Here is a 21,481-nt window from a genome sequence, read left to right as displayed (position 1 = left end):
AAGAAACAGGTCAACTCCACTTCATCTGCTCCATGGACCGCCGAATGCGAAAAAGAAACTTTTTAAACTCATTTTTTTTTGTTTTTACATTTTTCAATTATTATTTGACAACTTGTTGAACGTATTTCAACAGCACAGATCAAAACCGTTCGGCGTCAAAACGGCCAGTGACAAAACGGCCCAGACAAAAGAGCCTCACCAAAATAAAAGGCCAGCAGCAAATGAACCCTGTCATATAGGCTCTCGAAAAAATAGGCTCCCTTCATGTAGGCTCCCGACAAAACGGCTCTCGTTATTGCGACTCCTAACTAATAGGCTCCTAACAGACTCCCGTCAGAGTCCGCCCCCCCAGTAGCGTAGCGAGGGGGGGGGACATGTGTTCCCGGGCGCCGACCTTAGGGGGCGCCAAAATGGGTTGGAAAAATAAATTGAAAGGTCGAGGGGGGTGCAAATCGAAAAGTTTGTCCCCGGCGCCGGAAAGGGTCGCTACGCCTCTGCGCCCCCCCCCCGAACGAAATGGAATTTATATAGAAAACATATACATTTACCTGTGTCTGCCCCCCCCCTCCGGAAAATGTTGTCCACCCCCCTCCCCCGAAAATATCAAGTGCCCCCCCCCCCCCCCGGAGAAAAAAAGGCTGGAATAAACACTGACTCACGTCATTTTGGCCGTTATTTCGACTCCCGACAAATAGGTTCCCGTCATTTTTATCCTCACAAAAGGAGCCCGGTTAATACGGTTCCCGTAGAGACCATGCCTCCCGGCGAAATGACCTTAATAGGACCCCTTCATCAATACTCTTCATATTCAGCTTGGGGGTCATCCATAAATGACGTCACGCTTTTTTGGACGATTTTTACCTCCCCCTCCCCTCCGTCAAATATCGTCACAAAGCCGGCCCCCCCCCCCCTCTTAAAATGTCGTCATACTTCAGCTTACAACGCCCTTCAAAATTGCAGTTGAATTATTCTTAAAACATCGATATTTTTCCAAAATCGTATCTGAACTCTGTCAAAATAGAGTATTTTAATCAATTCATATTATAATGTATTATAACAGTTTTCTAAAACGCGAAATGACGGATAAAATTCGTTTTCTACCATTGTTTTCTAACATTGCAAAAGTGTGACGTCACACCATCTGACCCCCCCCCCCCTCATCCCCCCCTCCCCCTACAAGTGTGACGTCGTTTATGGACGACCCCTTAGCCAACATTGTTAAATTTGTGGCTCTTGATCGGCAGGCCTTATTTTTATATTATTTTATCTAGTACGAGCCGACCCGCGGCATATCATACGCAGCTATTTAGTTGTTTTTTCTACTTTTCAGTTATTCATAATTTGTGAATTCAACACTACCAACGCTGCCACTGAAAATATTTCTTTAAAACACTATCAGTAGCTCGTTAAGGACGAACCCCCCCCCCCCCCTCCGTTAAAGTAAACTTCACTTAGTTACCCCCCCCCCCCTTTACGTTTAAAATCGTTTCAAACTAAATTATCTGCCCCTAATAGTCGTCACTAAACCCGGCTCTGTTTGTAAACATTTAGAGTGAATCACAACTCACCAGACCATGTGGGGTGGGGGTGGTAGGGAGCGCATTTACAGCTTGTTTTCTAGCGTCTCCCAGAAGAGAATTATATATATATAGATTAGAAATAGTATGTTCTTAAATTTAAAGGATATCCTAGCCTTTCATCCAATGAGTCGGTGTGTAGTTCAAAAACGATAATTTTTCTTACCCATGTCGAATTCACAAATTATGAATTGTTGATAAGTAGAAAACAAAACAACTAGATAGCGGCGTATGCTACGTCGTGGGTCAGCTCGTATTAAATATTTAGAAGAAATTAAAGGGGAAAAACTAAATAAATTGTACCAATGTGTTTTATCTGTAGTTATGTCCCTTATAGGATTTTTTAACGTTGGAATTTTATTTTGGTTTAGTAATGGAAACCAGAGTTTCTTCCACGCATCTTTTCGGGTGGGGGGGGGGGGGGCGGAGTCCCACTTCCCCGAAGAAAGTCTACTGCCCGCCTGAACGAAATGGAATTTATATGGAAAACTTTTACTTTTTCCAGTGTCCGCTCCCCCCCCCCCCACGGAAAATGTTGTCCGACTCCCCCCCCCCCCCCCCCACACGGAGAAAAAAGTGGAAGAAACGCTGATGGAAAACTGCACGGTTAGAAAAAAGAAGCGATCACTCATGCACATTATAAACGTTCGATTCCTTTTAAAAATGATTAAAACTGTGCTTAGAAGCGAGTAAAAATCCTCTGTTTTTTTTTTTCCAAATCTTCTATTTGTACCACCTTGGTAAAGCAGGTTTAGCCTATTTATTGTTGAATACATACCGTTAATTGATTATCTATATTCTTATCTATTTAGCTCTGTTCTGTTCGTTTTTCTAAATAGCAGCAGCTATTTTTAAAATTTTAGTTTCATAGTAAAACATGGGCATATTTTTGCTTATTTCTGCAGACATACCGTTTTTATCTGTACAATAACGTAGTCTATTATTCTAACAATTAGTATTAGATCTACCCAGTGGCGTAGCGAGGTCGGGTGTCACCCGGTGCGGCACTTAATGGTGTCACCCCCCAGAGGCGTAGCGACCCTTCCCGGGGACAAACTTTCAAACTTTCGATTTGCACCCCCTCCCCGTCAAGTTTTTCTATATATATTTTGCTATTTTTTTGCCTTGGTGTCACCCCCCTAAATGGTGTTACCCGGTGCGGTCCGCACCCCCGCCCCCCCCCCTCGCTACGCCTCTCGATCTACCGATCTACCTCAGAGTTTCTTCCAGGCATCTCTTCGGGGGAAGGGGGGGGGGGGAGACACTTTTCATCTTTGTTTACTTTTTTCCTTTGTTTACTTGTTTCTTTGTTAAACTTTTATTGTTTCTTCGATCAGCGAATTTTTTTAACTGCTCTTTTTCCCGAATCTCGTTAAAACAATTGCATTTTAATAAGTATAACTTATAGTATTATAGTAACTGGAAACCCAATTTTAGAGTTATTATGTGCTTACGTTTAAACCAGTGTTTCTTTCAGACTTTTTTCTCCGGGAGTGCACTTGATATTTGGGGGGGGGGGGGGCGGTCAACATTTTCCGGGGGGGGGGTGGACACTAGTAAAAGTATATGTTTACTATATAAATTCCATCTTGTTCGGGAAGGGGGTGGGTGGGCGGGGGTGGTAGACTTTCTTCGGGGGGGGGGGGCTCCGCCTCCCCGAAAAGATGCCTGGAAGAAACTCTGGTTTAAACGAATTGCCTAGGGAAACGGCGGGGAAGCAGCTGGCAGGGGCAGGCCGCAGGACTATCACGGGGGACAGCTAGGAAAATTGCAGCCCCCCCCCCTGTTATAACTGGGATTAGCATAGGATAGAAAACTAGGATAGAATATCGTTTAAATCTTAATAGTATTTATGGCCACACTACTATATTGTTTAATTGTAGATTAGATAGATCATAATAGCTGTAATAGGAATAACCCTTAGTGTATTTGATTGAACGTCCCCTTACTAGATACAAGTCTGAATAGCCTGTAGTTGTCCCAGTCGTAAAAAGTTCGAGTTAATGTATGCACAGGTCAAGCGCCCGCCCCTCGCGGGACTGCTGGGGTTAGGCAGGGTTTGGGTTACCTTAGGGTGAAGTTGGGGCCGTGCGAATGAATTAAGTTAGTTGAATGCTAGACTTGTTATCGTGTGGAAGTGTGTGTCTTGTGCTCCGTGGCAGAACTCTGTGCTAGTTTATTTCGGGTATTAAAAGTCTTAAAAATCGTACGTGTGTTGGCGTTATTAAATCAAAGTTTAAACTGTTACCTCAACCCTCACTGCAGTCATCACCACCATCAAAACAAAGCACACAGATGACTACATAACACCCCCTCCAACCCCAAATGTTAGTCAGCTTTCCTCCTCCCCCGGAGAAAAAGTCTTGTAGAAATACTGGTGGAGAGAGCTTTCTGTCGCGGCCCCATCTGTCTTGAGTACAACAGGGAAACGATGGTGAAGTATTTAAATGGAACTTGTAGGCCTAGTTGTTGAGTTTTGTTTAATTGAGCGTCCATGTAAGTCAACTTTGATGTGGGATTGCATCGACATAGGGTCTTGACCCTCATACCAAGTTTCAGAGAAATTCGTCTGTTAAAAGTGGTCGGAATTTTGCTCGTCAGTTCCGATTCATGGCACTAGACGACAGACAAAAGCACGACAGAAGAAGCAAGTTAAGCAACAGCTTGTAATAATAATAAAGTTAAAATAGCGAATATTGACATTTTAAAAATTTACCCCCACTCCTCTCCATATGAATTTAGACATTTTAAACTGCTTAGACTGCAAAGCATCTTGAAACGTAAGTCAATTCAATATTTTACATATTTCAATCTAGGCCTAGAATCTAGATTTATAATTATAAAGTATAAAGAGTTAAGTTGTCTGATTATTAGGCAATACTGTTTAGTTTTGAATAGATAGATCTATATCTATACTTTCTTAGTACTAATCTAGATTTCAATCAACTATCTGGCCTCGCATTAACAATTTAATCGAGATCTAGATATCTAATAGCATTACTCCAAAGTAACCTTTTATCGATAATTTTATAATAATTTAAAATTTACTTTTACTTTTACTACTTTTACTATCATAAAATTATTAGGGCCTACATTTTTACTTTATTAGATCTAGATTCTACTAAGTAATGAATGTCAGAATAAGATTTATTATGATTAAAGAATGATAGATCTACATAGATCTAGAAGAAACTGATGATGATGATATGTTTAGAGTCAAGTCAACCCTGCCCTTTGTAATTCATCTCCCTTGCAGTTTGCAGAACAACCCCTCCACCTGTGTGGCCTTACTTAACCAACCTGCAGTGCTGTTGCATTGAGTTAAATCTAAAAAAAAAATCCTTGTCAAGTCAACAATAATGATCAAACCCAACACATCAAACGCCACCCCTCCATTAGTCACAATTTTCAATATAGTCATTAATTTACTTTTTTAAAGTAAGAATGACTTAGATTATTATAATTATTCTAGTCTAGTATTACACAAATAAATATACATCAAATAATTGGAAATTTAGATATTGTAAGTAGAAATCGGTTAAGGGTTCTTTTAGCTGTAACATAAAAACATTAGTTATAAACGCATCCATGCACATATTACAAAAAAGTCTGAAACCCCTCTGAACTGAATGATCTTAAAATCTTAGTAGTGTGACATTGTTTATGGATGGCCATAAGTATTTGGATAGCACTTATGTGTAACATATCCCATGTATTGCATTAGAATAATATTCATAGTACATTGATTGAATTTTGTTTGTCACTAAGCCTCATTAAAAAACATCAAATACAATTTTAAATACATATTTTTTCATTGCAGGTTAAGCCATTTTGATCCACGCAAAAAATGGCAAACATCAATAGAAATATAGACCTAGTTTATTATAATATATACTAGTTGGATAATTATGGACATAAAAAACAAAGGTAAATATATTTAATAATAATAATATAGGCATAGTGTATTTTCTCATGTTTAAATTGTTGTATTAAAGAGGGCTTATATTTTACAGTTGCTTAAGCATTAAACTCAGTTTTTAATTTTTTCTTGTAAACATTTGTAAGAACAGATCCTTGCATAACTGTTTCTAGTTAAGCTTGTGACGTGAATTTTATAGCAAGGCATGAGACTGAAGTTAGTTGTTTTTATTTTGTCAACTCCAAAGGTGTATAAATAATTGTATCATATTTTTCTATCAGCTCATAGGTTTAAGTGGAAAAATCTCTGAAATACTCTCAAGTTTGAACCACACACTGGGCTAAACATGGAGCCCGTTGTTTTTACTTCAGAATCATCTTCAGGAGCTCTGCAGATGTTCCTTGTTGACGACGCTTGCAATGCCAGTGCTGCAGGTTGTGCCAGTGAGCTGGAGGTTGCTTTTGACAAGTCGGAAAAGAACTCGCCTCTTATGTTGCCTGTGGAAAACGTTGACTCACCTTTGACCGACCAGTTGAACCATGCTGTCGCTGGTGGTGAGTTAAGCACAAGTCGACGTAGCCTTAGGTTGAAATCTGGCAAGAAAACAATCAGCTATAAAGTAGCCTCCGACGATGAGAGTTTCTCTGATTTTGACGTAAAAAATGTCATAGTCCAGCAACCTGTCAAGCGACCCAGAGGTCGTCCACCAAAATCTGCTACGTCTACAAAAGACAAGACCCCAAAGAAAACAAAGTCTGGTGATTTAAAACCTCATGCTTGTGATGAGTGCAATCTTAGGTGTAAAACAGCAGCAAATTTGAAAGCACACAAGCAAACACATGTTGTCATCAAACCATTTACCTGCACACACTGCGCCTACACATGTAAACGAAGATCCGACATGAAAAAACACGAGGAAACACACGGACCGAAGAGCATGTACCCCTGTGTGCACTGCGATTACTCAGGAAAAAGACTGAAGTATTTAAAAAAGCACATGAAAATACACAGCAAAAACAGAGAGACATCTTTTGCCTGTCATCTATGTCAGTACCGATGTCATAATAAGTCGTCGCTGGATAACCACCTAACCACACATTCCAATCTCCGGCCTTATCAGTGTGCCAAGTGTCAAGAATCTTTTAAGCAAAAGTGGGCCTTAACCAAACATATGGTTATACATTCGGAAACTTCGCCTTTCGTCTGTGATGTGTGTGGCGCCGCATTCAAAAGGAAAGATCATCTGGGGAAACATAATCTCAGGCATCTTGATGGTAATAAAACAAGTACGGCTTCTATCACTAAATCTGAATCTTTTGAAAATATTTTCCCTGAAAGTAATGAAGACTTAATATTAACAAATATTAAAATAGAAAATTCTGATGATAGTGTAAGTTCAAGTAAAAAGCTGATAGATGAATGTTTATACTCATATAAAAAAGATCCATCTGGAATGTTTAGCTGTTCAACTTGTGACTACTCTTGCAGCACCAGAAATTCACTACGCAGACATTTAAGAAAACACTCTGATTACAAACCTTTTATTTGCCAGCAATGCGGGGCATCATTTAAAAGAAAAGATCATTTAAAAGTCCACAAATTTACTCACACTGATATACGTCCACACAGATGTCCTCATTGTTCTTACGGTACACACAGAAAATACCGCCTTACTCTCCACATTCTTACCCATCAAACAGTCAAACCTGTCTCCTGCTCGTTTTGTGAGTACAGGTGCAGAAGAGTATGCGAGTTAAAATATCACATGAAAAATAAACACAGTGTTTATACGGTTCAAGAACCAGAGCTCAAAGAAAAAGTAAGCGCTTCCGGTGTAGAGGAAGTCTTGTACAAGTGTGATAAGTGCGACTTCATTTGTGATTCATTGAAGAGATTTAAGTACCATATGATGCGGCATGAAAATAAAACTCCTCACACCTGTCCACATTGCGACTACAGATGCAGCTCCAGGTCCAGCCTTAGTGACCACTTGTTACAGCACGCCGGCGTCAAGCCCTGTTTATGCTCAGTGTGCGGGATGGCTTTTCGCAACACATCACGGCTTAATCGGCACAAACTTGTTCATTCTGACTTCAAACCGTTTGCCTGCGACTTCTGTGAGTTTTCCTCACGTTCCAAGTACAATCTGAAACAACACATGCTTAGGCACACAGACAAAGGTAAAATCCGCAGGAGGGTTAGAAAACCCACAAAACCTCTGGAGAAAGCTGCTCTGAATTCTGGTGTGACCACAGAAATACTTAAACAGTCATACCAACCAGATATCCATACCTTTCTCACTGATATGTTCAGGGAAAACAACAACCAAGTAGCTGAACAATTTATGCAGAATCTCGATAATTCTACTCTTCCTGGCATACAAGAAAGACAACCTAGTGGAAATAAAACTGACCAGCTTAAGCCTAGAGACATACCCTTGCATCAACATAGTCCACATATATTTAGCTCTCTTCACCAGAATACTAACGGAAACATAAAACCTTTTCATTTAGACAGACCTATCTTACCAGGGGTCGTGAATGGACCACTTCCATACCATGACTTTTACCATTCATCGAATGCATTTTTAACCCAAACTACCTTACCGTTTAGTGCTGGAATAAACATAGGTAACCCTAATCCAAATTTTGGATACATGGATAGAAATGGTGGCTTTGATTTCACAAACTCGTACTTTTATAATGAAACTGTTTTTCCTGGCAACTTGAATCCAACCATGTATGTTGCTCCTTGTACCAACAACTATTCACTAAGCCCCATCTCTATGAAATCAGCTTTCCAGAACATATTGGATAGTAACATTCATGTGCCAACCAAAACACAGCTGATAGATCTAGCTTTACAATCAGTTGATGAAAACAGGAACAAAAAAGATGTAAACAATGAATTCGATAGTATCTCCCTGAACAAAAAAGAAGTAAACAGTAAGTTTAACGGTATTTCCCTTAGTGAAGATGCAGACTGTAAAATCAGGGAAACAAATTCACAAGCCAAATTAACTGATTTGAGTGTAGACAGTGGGGCTTCAACCGCTAAAAGTGACAGCGAAAACCTTTCTAAACCAACTCATTGTTGTCCGGAGTGTGGCTACATCTGCCTCACCAAAACCATGCTTCAAAGGCACCAGACGACCCACATCGACATCAAGCCCTACAAGTGTGAGGATTGTAATAAAGCTTTCAAACGCATGGACCACATGAAGGCTCACAGGCGCACACACACCACCAGCAAACCTTTCACCTGTGATCTTTGCAGCTACACGTGTAGTAGAAAATATCGGCTAAAACTCCATGAGAAAACTCACAAGGCTGAGTATCCCACTGGATCTAACAATGACCCTGACAATGGATTTAATGATAGCAATGATCAAAGTAACAGTCACTTGAGATTTACCTGTGATAAATGCAACTTCAAATGTGATCAAAGGGCTGAATTAGAAGCTCATGTAGTCTCTCACAAAAGTTTTCTTTGTGAACTATGCAGCTACATCTCCCGGTCTAGTAAGGAGTTCAGCAATCACAAGAGGATGCACGCAGAGCAGGCCGAACTCGTGTGTTCCGTCTGCAACTACACCTGCAACTCACAGAAGAGGCTGAGGTACCACATGGAGCGACACACCAACAAAACGCCGCTCACCTGCCAACACTGCAACTACAGGTGCAGTTCCCGCTCCAGCCTCACAGACCACCTGCTCCAGCACGAGGGACTCAAGCCCTTCCTGTGTGCCGAGTGCGGGATGAAGTTCAGAAACGTGTCTCGGCTTAACCGGCATAAGCTCACCCACTCAGACCTGAAGCCTCATGCGTGCGAGTTCTGCCCGTTCTCGTCTAGGTCTAGGTACAACCTTAAACAACACATGTCTCGACACTTCAAGTGATTCATTGAGCATTCACTGTAATGACCGCAGCAATGGAAAATACAAGATTATAATAATCATGCTTTTTTTTTAATGAAAACACATAAATAGTATGCTATTATTGCTTTTTCAAGTTCTATATAGATATTATCACTATCTAGCTATCTTTCTATCTATTTATATCAGTGTGTATATATATAGAGAGAGAGAGGAGGGACTCTTAATTTTTTCACATAATTTTTTGCCAAGCTTCCTTGAGTCATTTTTTAAAATTCTTTTTTATGTTGCATATTCTCAAGCCAAAGCATTCAATATGATGTTGAAACTTAGTTAGCTAGTAGATCTATAAGCAGTCATCAAAATATAGTGTTACTGATGAAGGTTGAGTTGCAATCATATTAGAGCGGAGTTTCAATCATTATAACACTTAGTAGTTGTTGTTTTTTTAATTTCATAAAATTAATTGTCTGCACCTCAAATGATTATTTTTGGCATGTGATTAGTGACAAGTCTGTGAGTTTAATGTTGTTGTATATTGCATTTGCTTGTGCAAATTTTAAATTTGGTAAAAATGGCTGTTATTGAACTAATTTATTATTTCAATAGATTATTTAATGGGGAAGTTGATAGAATTTATTTTTACATTATATTGAATATCTCTGTGTTATTTTAAACTTCTACATTTAAATATGTGATTTTCATAATTGTGTTTTTTATTGTACATTAACATATTTGCCAAAGAAACTTCATTTTTTATTTTACTCATAGTTTCAAATATTATTTTTAATAGTTTACTGCAATATATATATACATGGACAAATTATTTTTTGTAAAAATTATGAATTTGTTTTACATAACTAAATAATTTATGTAAAAATGTGTAGTTTAATATTTAAGTTAACTGTTAAAGGAATCATAATCAATGTAAAAATTTTACTTTTAAAAAAAATTTCATTGTGTGATAGTAGAGTTATCATTTGCATTTAACTGGACGGCAGCAGTCTAAAATTCTAAGCTTTTGATGTTAAATGAAATTTCTATCTAGACAACTACTTCATAAAAACTGTAGTCATATAATATTTTTTGTCACCAAGTCATAATATTATTTGAAGTCTATAATAACTGTGATTAATATGGGGTTTTCAATGTACAACATAATTTTTTTTTCTATATACATCTTATTCATTTATTTTAAGACCTTAAGCCTGAAATAAAAACTTTTAATTAAGGCCAGGTATATGTGCAGGTATCTATATATATAATTCTCTTCTTCGAGCCGTTAGAAAACAAGCTGCAAACGCTCTCCCTACCTCCCCACCCCTACATGGTTTTAGTGAGCTGTGTTCACTCTAAATGTTTACAAGCAGAGCCAACGATTTTAAACGTAGGGGGGGGAGGAAGGGGGGGGGGTTATGGTCCTTAACGAGCTACTTATAGTGTTTTAAAGAAATATTTTCAGTGTCAGCGTTGGTACTGTCGAATTCACAAATTATGAATTATTGAAAATTAGAAACAACTAAATAGCGGCGTATGTTATGCCGCGGGCCGGCTCGTATGAAATATTATGGCACTTAATTAAAAAAAAAAAACTGAGTTAACAATGTTAACATACACTTTGGTACAGGATTCAATGTTACTGTAAAATGCCCATTGAGCTAGATCTAGACTTATTAACATAACATGAGAGTCACATTCTGAATTCTGTATTATTATTACTACCCTGTGTAAGATACTTTGTATTCTCTTTGCTGTGTAAGAATTTATGATACTCTGTATACCCTGTGCCATGGCACACTATTACTATTAGTATTAACCAAGATATTTTGCATTTGTAGACATGTAATGTTTTTATATGCTCCTAATATACTTTAATTATATTATAAATATAAGGAAACAATTCAAATCAGCTTTAAATTAAACTTTGGGGTGTATATTATTATCTATGTTACAACAAAAGCTAGCTAAACCAACTTAAGCTAGCACCCCCATTCCTTTATAATGAATTGTCTTTAATTATCTTTTTTTTTTTTTTTTTTTTTTTTTTTGCAGTGCCTTTTTCCCCCACAAGATTGTTGCTTTCTCCTTTAATCAACTATTCTTTGATCAACCTTTTTTTAATGTAACTATTGTTCAATTCAGATTTTTTTTAATGTACCAAATTTGAATATTTTTTACTAGTTACTTTTCAGGCATGTTTAAATCTTTTTTTTTTCTACTGCTTAAGGTAGATTAGATGTTAAATACTATTTTCTTAATTTATTAAAGAAAAGTATTAGTGAGTTAAACTGGTTGTTTAAAAAGACAAATTGTAAAAAAAACATTATTATCAATTTTTTCTTAAGTATTTTTTTTGTGTGCAAAGCCTTCAATTATTTTAAAAATTGTTTCTGACTTGTTAAATCCTGTTATTGTTTTTATGTGATTAAATAAACATTATGGTGATGGTACTGTTTCACTTGCCCACAGCTTGGTCTTAAAAATAAATAAATTTTTATTAGTAATTTAAAAAGTTTATTTGGCTTACTAAAAAGGATAAAAATGTATATAGTTTTATCTTAAAAATTTAAGTGAACTTTGTATATTAGCTTAATGGTGTTTCTATAATTCTACTAAAAAACCAGTTATTTCTTTATTGAAGAATTTCTAAAATCCAAATTCAGGGCTTTAATTTTATTGGTGTGTGGTGTGTATAGTGATAATGGCTTATATTTAGTGTATGATTTTGTGTTTAATTTGACCAGTCGTTAATATTAAATGTTCAACAATTGTTTTTTTGTAAAAGGTAAAAATCTCAATCCTAGTGTTGCAAATTAGCTCATACCAATGGTATTACCATAGATTTGTTTCTTTTAAAATATTTTTTAAATACATTGTTGTGCATTTAAAACTGAATTAGAAAAAGATTGAAATTTTAAATTATTATACTGTTAAAATTGCTTTCTTTGTTTACTTATGAATAAGTATAAAAAATCAAATTTATTATTTTTCAAATCATTAAACATGTCTTTCACTCTTTAGTCATAAGTTTAAACACACAACATTGGATCAACTCTTGCCATCATATGAATTATTGTTATTTTTCTCTTAATCTTTGCGGATGAAAAAGGCCAAAAGCATATGAAATTAGCTTGTAATTTTTACCAGTATTGAAAACAATTTCAGTGAAAATTTACTGTGCCTAAACAGTATGTATCAGTCTAATGTGAGCTGAAAATGATTTAGCCTTGTCATCTAGTTCATTTCATGCACTGCTTCATGTCTCAAACTTCAATTCAAGCCTAAATATCTAATATCTTAATTCATCATGCTTCACAAGTTTATTTCTTTTACTCTTAACTCTTATTCAAATTTTTATGGGTTTTTATAAAACAAGATTACATTTTTTTTTATATCTTGAAAATTTGCCAGAAATCTACCTTACTTGTGGTATATGATTATAGGCAACTTTTCTATTTGTTAATCAGTTGGTTTACTGCTCATATTATTTAGATTCTTAGGTTATCTAATTTTTTTCTATCCCTATATATTTTGTATTGGCATAAAAATACAGCTCAAACTATTTTCTGTCTGATAAATAAAATATTTCTTTATTAATAGTATCATTTTCTGTGGGTTATTTTTATTTTACATTATTTGTTTTCCTTATTCAGCACAAAGATATATTTGCTTTGATTTTTGTGGCAGTCTTCAAACACAGCTAAGATGTAAAAGTTAACTTCCTTTTTGAACCTGATGGTCCATGGGGCAAGTGAAGTAGAGTTCACCTGTCAGTGCTGTGCTCTGCTGCCTTTATGTTCCCTAGCGTGAGTTAGGTACTCGTTAGAGCTGGGCTTTACACTAGGCCACACTGTGCTAAGATGTACTCTGCTCAAATGTATTAGGACGTTAGGGCTTAGCTGCTTTGGTTCTTAATTAAAGTGTAAACTTCTAAAATTATTTTTAAATTTATTTACGGAGATGATGGTGGACATTATTGAGAAAAACCTGTTAACACAGGGTTAAAAAAAGCAAGCCATTACTTTTAAAATCTCATTTATTTTATTGATCAAAAAAAAAGAGAACTACATTGTTTTATTATGGACAATAACATTTTGGTGAATAATAGTATAAGGACTATCAGCAATAAACAGATGATTGTTATAACATGTTCCCATTATGCTGTGTCTGATTAAAAGAGAAGGATGAGGTTATACCAGGAATAGGTGGAATAAATAAAGTGCAGAAACCCATCACCCTGACAAGAAAAGAGTTGGAAAAAAGATTAGAGAGCCAGCTACAAAGTACATGATGAAGTTCATTTGAAGACATTTAAATCATGAACAATTTTAAAAATTAACATTAAATTTACTCAACTAATTTTAAGTGTTAATTATTTCTTGTAATCAGGTTATAAATTAAATAATTTTAAGCAGTTGAAAACTGATACACAGTTTGAAGGACATAGGAACAGAACAGCCATTTTTTTTTACTTATAATCTACTAAGAAGCAATGCAGTTTAAGCTAACTTGTATTTTAACACAACTTTTTACAGGTTGTATTAACAAATCATAAAAAAACTGAAATCCTTTGCATTAATTGGGTAGTATCTTAATCTTAGGAAACAAATAATACTTAAAGGGGAGTATTCAAGCAAAAATTCCATATTAAGTTATTTACAGCCTTTCTTCTTGTCCATTTAAAAACTATATAAATCGCTTTACATAAGCAGTGTCTGAACTCTATTAAATGAGCTATTTCCTCAAAAGCAAAGTCAAATATTGATAAACAAATTTGAATCAAAGAAGTCACCTTTTATCACAGTTTGAGACTCCTCTACTCAACAAGAACAGCAAGTAGAGCTACACAAAAAGACAATGGCTCAGAACACAAAAGAATGATTGAAATACACTGACAGTAGCAGAATCAAATTTTAACATCATACATTTCAACAGAATTTCTGGTGCATAATAGACTAAATATTATAGAAAAAATAATTATGTTTTTATATTAAATATTTGTAATAAAGGTAATTTTGTGATTAAATGCATGCTATTTAAAATTTATAGGAAGGTATACATTGTGTATGAATTAAAATTTCAGTTATTTATATACACATTGTCTATTCAAAACTAAAAAAGCTGGTCACAGGATTTAACTAAAGCCAGCTTTTCTACTGTCAAATAGTAGTTAAACTGATGCTATGCCCAAAAATAAATTCTAGCTTTCATTTTTGCTAAGATAATTTAAAATATCTCGAATCTTGTAAATTACAATCCTCACACCCGCTTTACTACAGTTGACACTATAGTGCGTAATTAGTGCTTACTTCTAAGTTGTCTGACAACAAAAGCATTAATGTAAGCATCTACTGGTATCATTAGTTAAGTGTTATTCGTAACAAAGATTATCAAAATACCTACATGATGACTTTGTGATGAAAGGGAGGAAGAGGGGGTTTTGGGGGGGGGGGGGGGGGGGGAGTATTTTAAAAAGTATGTCATTTATGGACAATCCCTTTAAGAATAGTATATTGAATACCACTTAAATTACCGCCATCTTTGCTGGGCTACTAAGAGCAAACAACCTCACATTTTTAATACCATATTCTCCCTTTCCAAATTTGAGAAAGGAAATACAATCACAATTTAAAAGGGAATTTGCAATCACTGGTGAATAGGACAAAAATAAAACAAGTGAAGAAAATCATACCAAGCTGCATTTTGAAGAACATCACATAAACTATGTACAGACACATACAAAAAGTTTTTAAAACAAAACTCAGAGCTTCACATAGTTATTTTATAAGGACCACAATTTCCACCTTGTCTAATAAAGTGGTTTGCAAATTTTACATTCAGGGTACATGTACCTGGTACATTTTTTATATATTTTTAATACATATGTATAGAAAACTGCGGGTTAGATTATAATGAAAATAACTACAACTTCTGACTTACATTCTAAAGGAAACTGTATTGTAGTTAAACATTATTTTGTGCACAAGTATGTATTCTCATATGTAAAGACAAATTACTGCAAACCTATTTCAGTAGAATTTTAATAACAAAGTACATTTAGTCCGAGTAAATAGAATATAAAATTTTGTTTGTTTCAAATGCATCTTTATATTATGCTTAAACATATATGGATAAAGTAAAAAAAATTGAAATAAATATATATAGGAAAAGAGAGTTAATAAAAATATTGTTATCCCACCCCAAAAAGATTTATTTAATAAATATAATGTCTAAATTTTAGTACCAGTAACAGTACATCCAACCGTGTTTTAGAAAAAACTTATCTTAAAGAAAACTTTAAAAAAAAAAGTAAGTTTACAAAGGTGACATAAGTGGAAGGTTCATTGGCATCTGCATGGTCATTTGCAACAATGGCAATTGCATCTGTGGAAGTACCATGCTGTGGCTCTCATGCTTCAGCATGTGCAGTTGTAAGGCTTTGTTTCGACGACAAGAAAAGCTGCAGTACTTGCAGGCAAAAGGCTTCTCCCCTGAGTGGGTCATTTCATGCTCCTTCAGGTTGTGCTTGGTCCTGCAGGCATACCCACACTCACTACATTTGAAAGCTTTCTCGTCTTTGTGAATCAGCAGGTGCTGGTTCAGGTGGGACGTTTTCCTGAAGGCGGCGCCACAGAAGGAGCAAAGGTATGGCTTCAGCCCAGCGTGTTTTAGACGATGGCAGTCAAAGCTGGCCCTGGAACTGCATTTATAATCACAGTCTTGACACTGGTATGGTGTTTTATTCTCATGCCGGAGCTTGTGGTACTTGAATTTTTTCATGGTGTCGCAGGAATACCCACAGAGCTCGCAGCACAGGTGCTGCACCAGGGAGTGTTTTTTACTGTGTTTGCTGTACTCGGCTCGGTCGTTGGTTTTAAAATCACACTCGCTGCAGTCAAAGGAGGAATGTGTGAAGACATGTTTCTTAAGCTCAGGGCGGGAGTAACAAACAAAGTTACACTGGGAACAGCTCCTTGGCTCGTGTCTCTTCATGTGATGGTTCAACTCGTAATTCGTTCTTGCTGTGTATGTGCAGTGATGGCAGGAGTAAGCTTTGGTCTGTGAATGGCAAAGCATATGAATCTTCAACCGATGTTCTGTTTTAGCTGCATAAGGGCAATCTTTGCAGGTGAACGGTCGCTCGTCTGAGTGAGTTACCATATGTTTCTTCAAATGTTCATTCCTTCGGAAAGATTGGCCACATTTTTCACAGGCGTACGGGCGAACATCATCGTGGGCCATCAGGTGGCGCTTCAGGCTACGCGTATCCGTGAACATAAGGTTACAGCGGTTGCATTTCAAGCTCTTGTCCCCTAGCTTGGACTTCCTGTAGGAATCTTCTTTCTGGATACAGGAAACAGGTTCTCCATTCAAATCAACCTGAATCTGCATCCCAGCTTCACTCTCAGATGTTGGAAAACCATCCTGCAATTCTTGTTTAATTGATGCTGTCATATTGAGTACAGCACTCAAATTCCCAAAATCATCATCCATCAATGAAGTATCCTCATCTGCTTCATATGACGATGAGGCTGACTTTGTTTTTGTCCCGCTAAAAATATTATACATATTTTTGTACGACTGCAAAACATTGCCAGATAAAACCGCCAGTTCAGTTGCCAAGGTGGATATTTCTCCAAGCTGAAGAACAACTTTGTTTTTTTCATTCAACAGTGAAATCACCTTAGTCATATCAGCCAATCGGGAAGCAACATCTGACATTTTACCAATCTTCACTTCCATTGTCGGCGTATCCATAATCAATTTACTATGCCTAGCCAGGAAATCAGAACCAAGGTAAGATAACTCTGCACTTCCATTAGCAACGGAAGCGCTTAAATCAAATATGGAAGACTGGGTCAAATCTTCAGACACCGTGGTATCTATTTCCTTGTGGGACAGAAGGTGTAGCATGTACTCGTAGGTGGTGGAGCAAACTTCATCACATTCCTTACACGCCTGGTCTGGGTCCACTGTGTGGCCAAGCAGGTGCTCAATCAGGGTGGGCCTCTTCCTGATCACAGTACCGCAGATAATACAAACCACCGTCCTCGTGGATGCATGCATAGCCACGTGAACTTTAAAACTGTCAACAGCACTTGTTTTGAAACTGCAAATGCTGCACTCGTACAGCTTTTCGGACGAATGGGCTGTTTTCATGTGCCTGAGTAAACTGTATTTCCGTTTAGAGGAGAACTTACAATACTGGCAGTAGTGGTCTTTTGTCGCAGAGTGGACAAGCATATGTTTTCTTAGGTCTTTTTTGCGTTTAGCCGAGTACGTACATTCTGAGCATTTGAAGGCCCGGGTGACGATGTGTGTTTTTTTATGCTCCTTAAGATCAGCCGTACTTTGAAAAATGACATTACACTCAGGGCATGGGTAGGGCTTGGAGTCAACGTGAGTCGACATGTGTTGCGAGAGGGTGCTTTTTGTTTGAAAGCTAGTGTTGCACACCGAACAGGCATATTTTTTTGCCGATGGGTGTGATTTCATATGGTTATTTAAATCCTTTTTTAATTTCCAGGATTTATTGCAAATTTTGCATTTGAATTTCTTTTTGTTGTATCGTTTAGAGAGAGAGAACTCAGAATCTGAAGACTGTGTTTCATCGTCATCATCAAACTCACGGCTGTTGTCGAGTTCATGATGGTCTAGGTCCCCACTGACGTCATTAGTTTTTTCATCCTCTGTGCTTTCATCAAACTCTTTATAAACTTTATCCTCATAACCTTCTTCAACATCTTCTTCTGAATCTTCTTCAGTAAATTTAGACTTCTTATAAGGTAGATGCTGCTGCACCAAGCTTTTATCTCTTTTGCGTTTAGTCCTTTTGACAACTGGGACCACAGCTTCCTTGTTACCTGAGTTTGATTCCCCAGACCTTTCACTGGCATCAGCTTGTGAAGGTGGCTTTTCGGAATGTCCATTGCAGTCAGTGTCTGTATCCACATGTGAAGAAGACAGGTTCTCGGGTATTACATCTGCATAGCTACTCTCAAAACTGATCTCGGTGTTATTTTTCATCTGCAGGTTAGTACTGTTTTTGACGGAGGAATCATTGAATGCACTATCCTGACACTGGGAAACACTGTTTGGGAAGTTCTCAGCATACTTTGTCCCAGGTTCATGCATATTTTGAGCAAAATTGGAATTCTGATCTTGAGCACCAAGTGATGGATCAGGCTGTTCGGAATTATTACTTAACTTTTGTTCCCCTTCTTGACCTTGATTAACACTGCTAGAGGTAACTCTGGATATATCTTGCATACAATTGATGTCCTTAGTTTGGGTAATTTCTTGAAGAAAATCAGAAACGAAAGGACCACCTATTCCTCGCACAATTTTCTGTGATTGATCTACCAATTCAGTTTTCTCTATCGATCTCCCATTATTTTCATAATATGAAGCTAACCTATCCTCGGCTTCATCTTCTTCAATTGCTAAATTTTCTGGAATAAGCCTACCATCTGAATAATAAGTCTGTTTCTCTGGAACTCTAAGTTGTTCGCTAATACCATCATGCGACGGTAATGATACTCTTCCATTGTTAAAATACATAGCCCGCTGCATTGAAGCCTCACTTTGCGCTGGTAAAAGATCAGCAGATAAACTTTGTTGTGCATCATAAACTGAGGAAGAAGCTTGAAAGTCCTTGCCAATACTTTTGCTTAAATCCAGTTTTAAAATAGTCCTCTGAGAATCTGGCTCGGCCCCCATTTTATTCATCGCGTTACTCTGCACAGTACGAGAAAAATTTTCACCCAGCTCCATTGTTGTATCACTATTTACCGCAGCTTCATACCTTTCACCATATTGCCGAACACCTTCTAAACTTAAGGTGTCCATTGTATAATCCATCCTCTACAACACAGCTTTTTAGTTCACAATAATTTGTCTAGTTTATAAACACAGTGGTAAAAAATATTTAAAAAGCTTAGGAAAAGGTTATATTCTATACTGACAACAACATACTATTAAACCAAAGCAATATGATCCATGAATAAAATATATCTCCTTTATATAAAATCTTATGAAGATTTTTATAAAACTGCATTAGTAGAAAAGTTTAAAAAACTAATACTCAAAAATCAAATAAAAACTGTAATAAAGCACAATTTCTGGAAAATTCATCCCTATCCTTTTTGTTCATTTTTTTTCGTTGGGCACAAGCTTCCATTGAGAATTTAATCCTCTCATCCAATAGTCAATCACAGTTTTTGTTACAAAATCATTGTGTGAAAAGTTTCTGAAAGAAATAAAAAGAAAAAAGGTTTAACAAAACTTGAAGTAAGTATTTAAATTGGCTTATGTTCATATAATTATTATAATACAAGCTATGCCATTTTTCGTACATGTTCATTAATTAAACTACCAAGATAGGGTAGACATGGTTTTGAAAAAAACTATTATTTAGCAGTTTGAAAGACAAAAAAGACAAAATTTTTAAAAATATTTTAATAACAAAATATGAGGATTAAGATGTAAAATGAGACAACACAACGGTGACTAAATTTAATTTAAATTTACCTTTTGACGCCCATTAAAGTGGAATATAATATTTCTTTTTGATAATACAACCATCTTTGGCGACATATTGTATAGTTCTGAAATAAATCATTGTAAAAATATTGTGTTAAAGGCTAAAAAAGAAAACAATAAAACTGTAGTCTACTAATGTTCTAACCATGCAAATTATTCTTAACATTAAAAACTAAATAGATAAGTCTATGTGTAGTGTTGGCCTACAATATTTTTTTGACAATCTCAAATTTAAAAGCTAAAATTTGGATTGTGTGGAATTAACCATGCCGAGATATTTTCCAGAATCAGCTGCCTAATGAAGTTAGACTATGATGATCTAACAAACTTATTGAGGCATTTGCTTATCGGGTAATCTATCATTTTAGGTACATAAAAATGTAAAATCGTCCGAGACTGAAATGTGAAAAAAAGGTGACTCATTAAATTTTAGTAATTATTTCATATTTTTAGTAGGATTGATGTTTTGAAAGTTACAAACATATTTCAAAGTTTCATTAATGTACCTGTTTTTAAACAATTGCATTAAAACTGTTCAGTAAAAAATAAAGACTAGCGATGTTTTCAATCAGATGCAACCAAGCTCATTTACTTTAGAAGCCATCTTTTTTTAAAAATAAAATTATAGTTAGAGATTCAGGGGAAACCACTCTAACTTACAGATGGCAGCTTTTTATATATCCAATCCTGCTCACAAAGTAAACACTGCTGTTTAAATTTAAAGCTAATTTCTATATTTAGCCATTGATTTTAGTTTATTATTCAGTTATCTATAATATTGGACACACATATAATATATATCACAATATACTTCTATTAAACTTTAAGTTAAAGCCTTAATAACAATGAGACAACTTTTTCGCACATTACTAGATCTAGCTTGAATAGCTTCGGCTGATTTTACGCACCTAAAATGATAGATTAGCGCTTATCACTATTTTTTTTTACAGGCAGGAGCTAAGGGTTCAAATAGTTAATCTAGATTGTACAGATGTGTTACTAAAACTAACTGTACCTAGTAGATAGTAGATAGATCTAGACTATTTCTAGACTAGAGTCTCTAGACTCACTCTAGTCTAGGATTTTGGTAAACACAAGTATTACTACTTTTTGTTACTACTGTTACTAGACATAGATTAGAGATCTAGTAGGCCTAATGAATTATGAAAAATCTTATTCATAAAGGGACGATAAATTACAAATATTAAAGAACATGTTACGCTAGCTACAGTGATAAAAGTTTTTTAGTTAAAATTAAAAAGGAGGATCCTAAGAATTGAGGTCAGGGGCGGTGACATGGCGGCGGCGGCCGAGAAGTGGGTGCGTGGATGGCGAAATATTTTTTCGTTATACCTTATTTATAAAAGATTTCTTGACTTGTCAAATAGGTTATGAGATGTCAATTACGTAGAATTGTTATTAGCCAACAGTTCGTACTTCATTGATGCATAAAAAATAGTAAAGAATCATTATTAATAAAACACATTTTTAATATTAATTTCCTCATTTATACCGGAAATGACCGACCAGTGCGCAAACTTTTAAATTCAGAGTAGCACTAGCAGTAGA

At 36.1% G+C, this 21,481-nt stretch overlaps 2 protein-coding genes across 4 annotated transcripts; one reads left to right on the top strand and one right to left on the bottom strand.

Annotated features, from left to right (window-relative positions):
• Positions 1-5,317: 5,317 nt before the first annotated feature.
• LOC131941860 (zinc finger protein 91-like) lies at positions 5,318-10,518 on the top strand. The gene is made up of 2 exons (XM_059301423.1): positions 5,318-5,504; positions 5,778-10,518. The coding sequence occupies exon 2, from the start codon at positions 5,843-5,845 to the stop codon at positions 9,392-9,394; it is 3,552 nt and encodes a 1,183-aa protein (XP_059157406.1). The 5' UTR covers positions 5,318-5,504; positions 5,778-5,842; the 3' UTR covers positions 9,395-10,518.
• A 5,155-nt stretch (positions 10,519-15,673) lies between these two features.
• LOC131941828 (zinc finger protein 780B) lies at positions 15,674-21,441 on the bottom strand. 3 transcript variants are annotated; one of them, XM_059301376.1, is made up of 3 exons: positions 21,266-21,441; positions 19,901-19,977; positions 15,674-19,619 (listed from the first exon to the last, which is right to left on the bottom strand). In XM_059301376.1, the coding sequence occupies exon 3, from the start codon at positions 19,229-19,231 to the stop codon at positions 15,686-15,688; it is 3,546 nt and encodes a 1,181-aa protein (XP_059157359.1). In that variant the 5' UTR covers positions 19,232-19,619; positions 19,901-19,977; positions 21,266-21,441; the 3' UTR covers positions 15,674-15,685. The 3 variants fall into 3 exon arrangements, with proteins under 3 accessions (XP_059157359.1, XP_059157360.1, XP_059157361.1); XM_059301377.1 differs by lacking the exon at positions 21,266-21,441 and adding an exon at positions 21,142-21,204; XM_059301378.1 differs by lacking the exon at positions 21,266-21,441 and adding an exon at positions 21,112-21,191.
• Between the last annotated feature and the right edge of the window lie 40 nt (positions 21,442-21,481).

Source organism: Physella acuta, unplaced genomic scaffold (genome assembly GCF_028476545.2).
Source record: "Physella acuta isolate Inbredline_101_S28 unplaced genomic scaffold, ASM2847654v3 ptg000374l, whole genome shotgun sequence".
Classification (NCBI taxonomy): domain Eukaryota; kingdom Metazoa; phylum Mollusca; class Gastropoda; family Physidae; genus Physella; species Physella acuta.
This window is presented reverse-complemented; position numbering and strand designations above follow the sequence as displayed.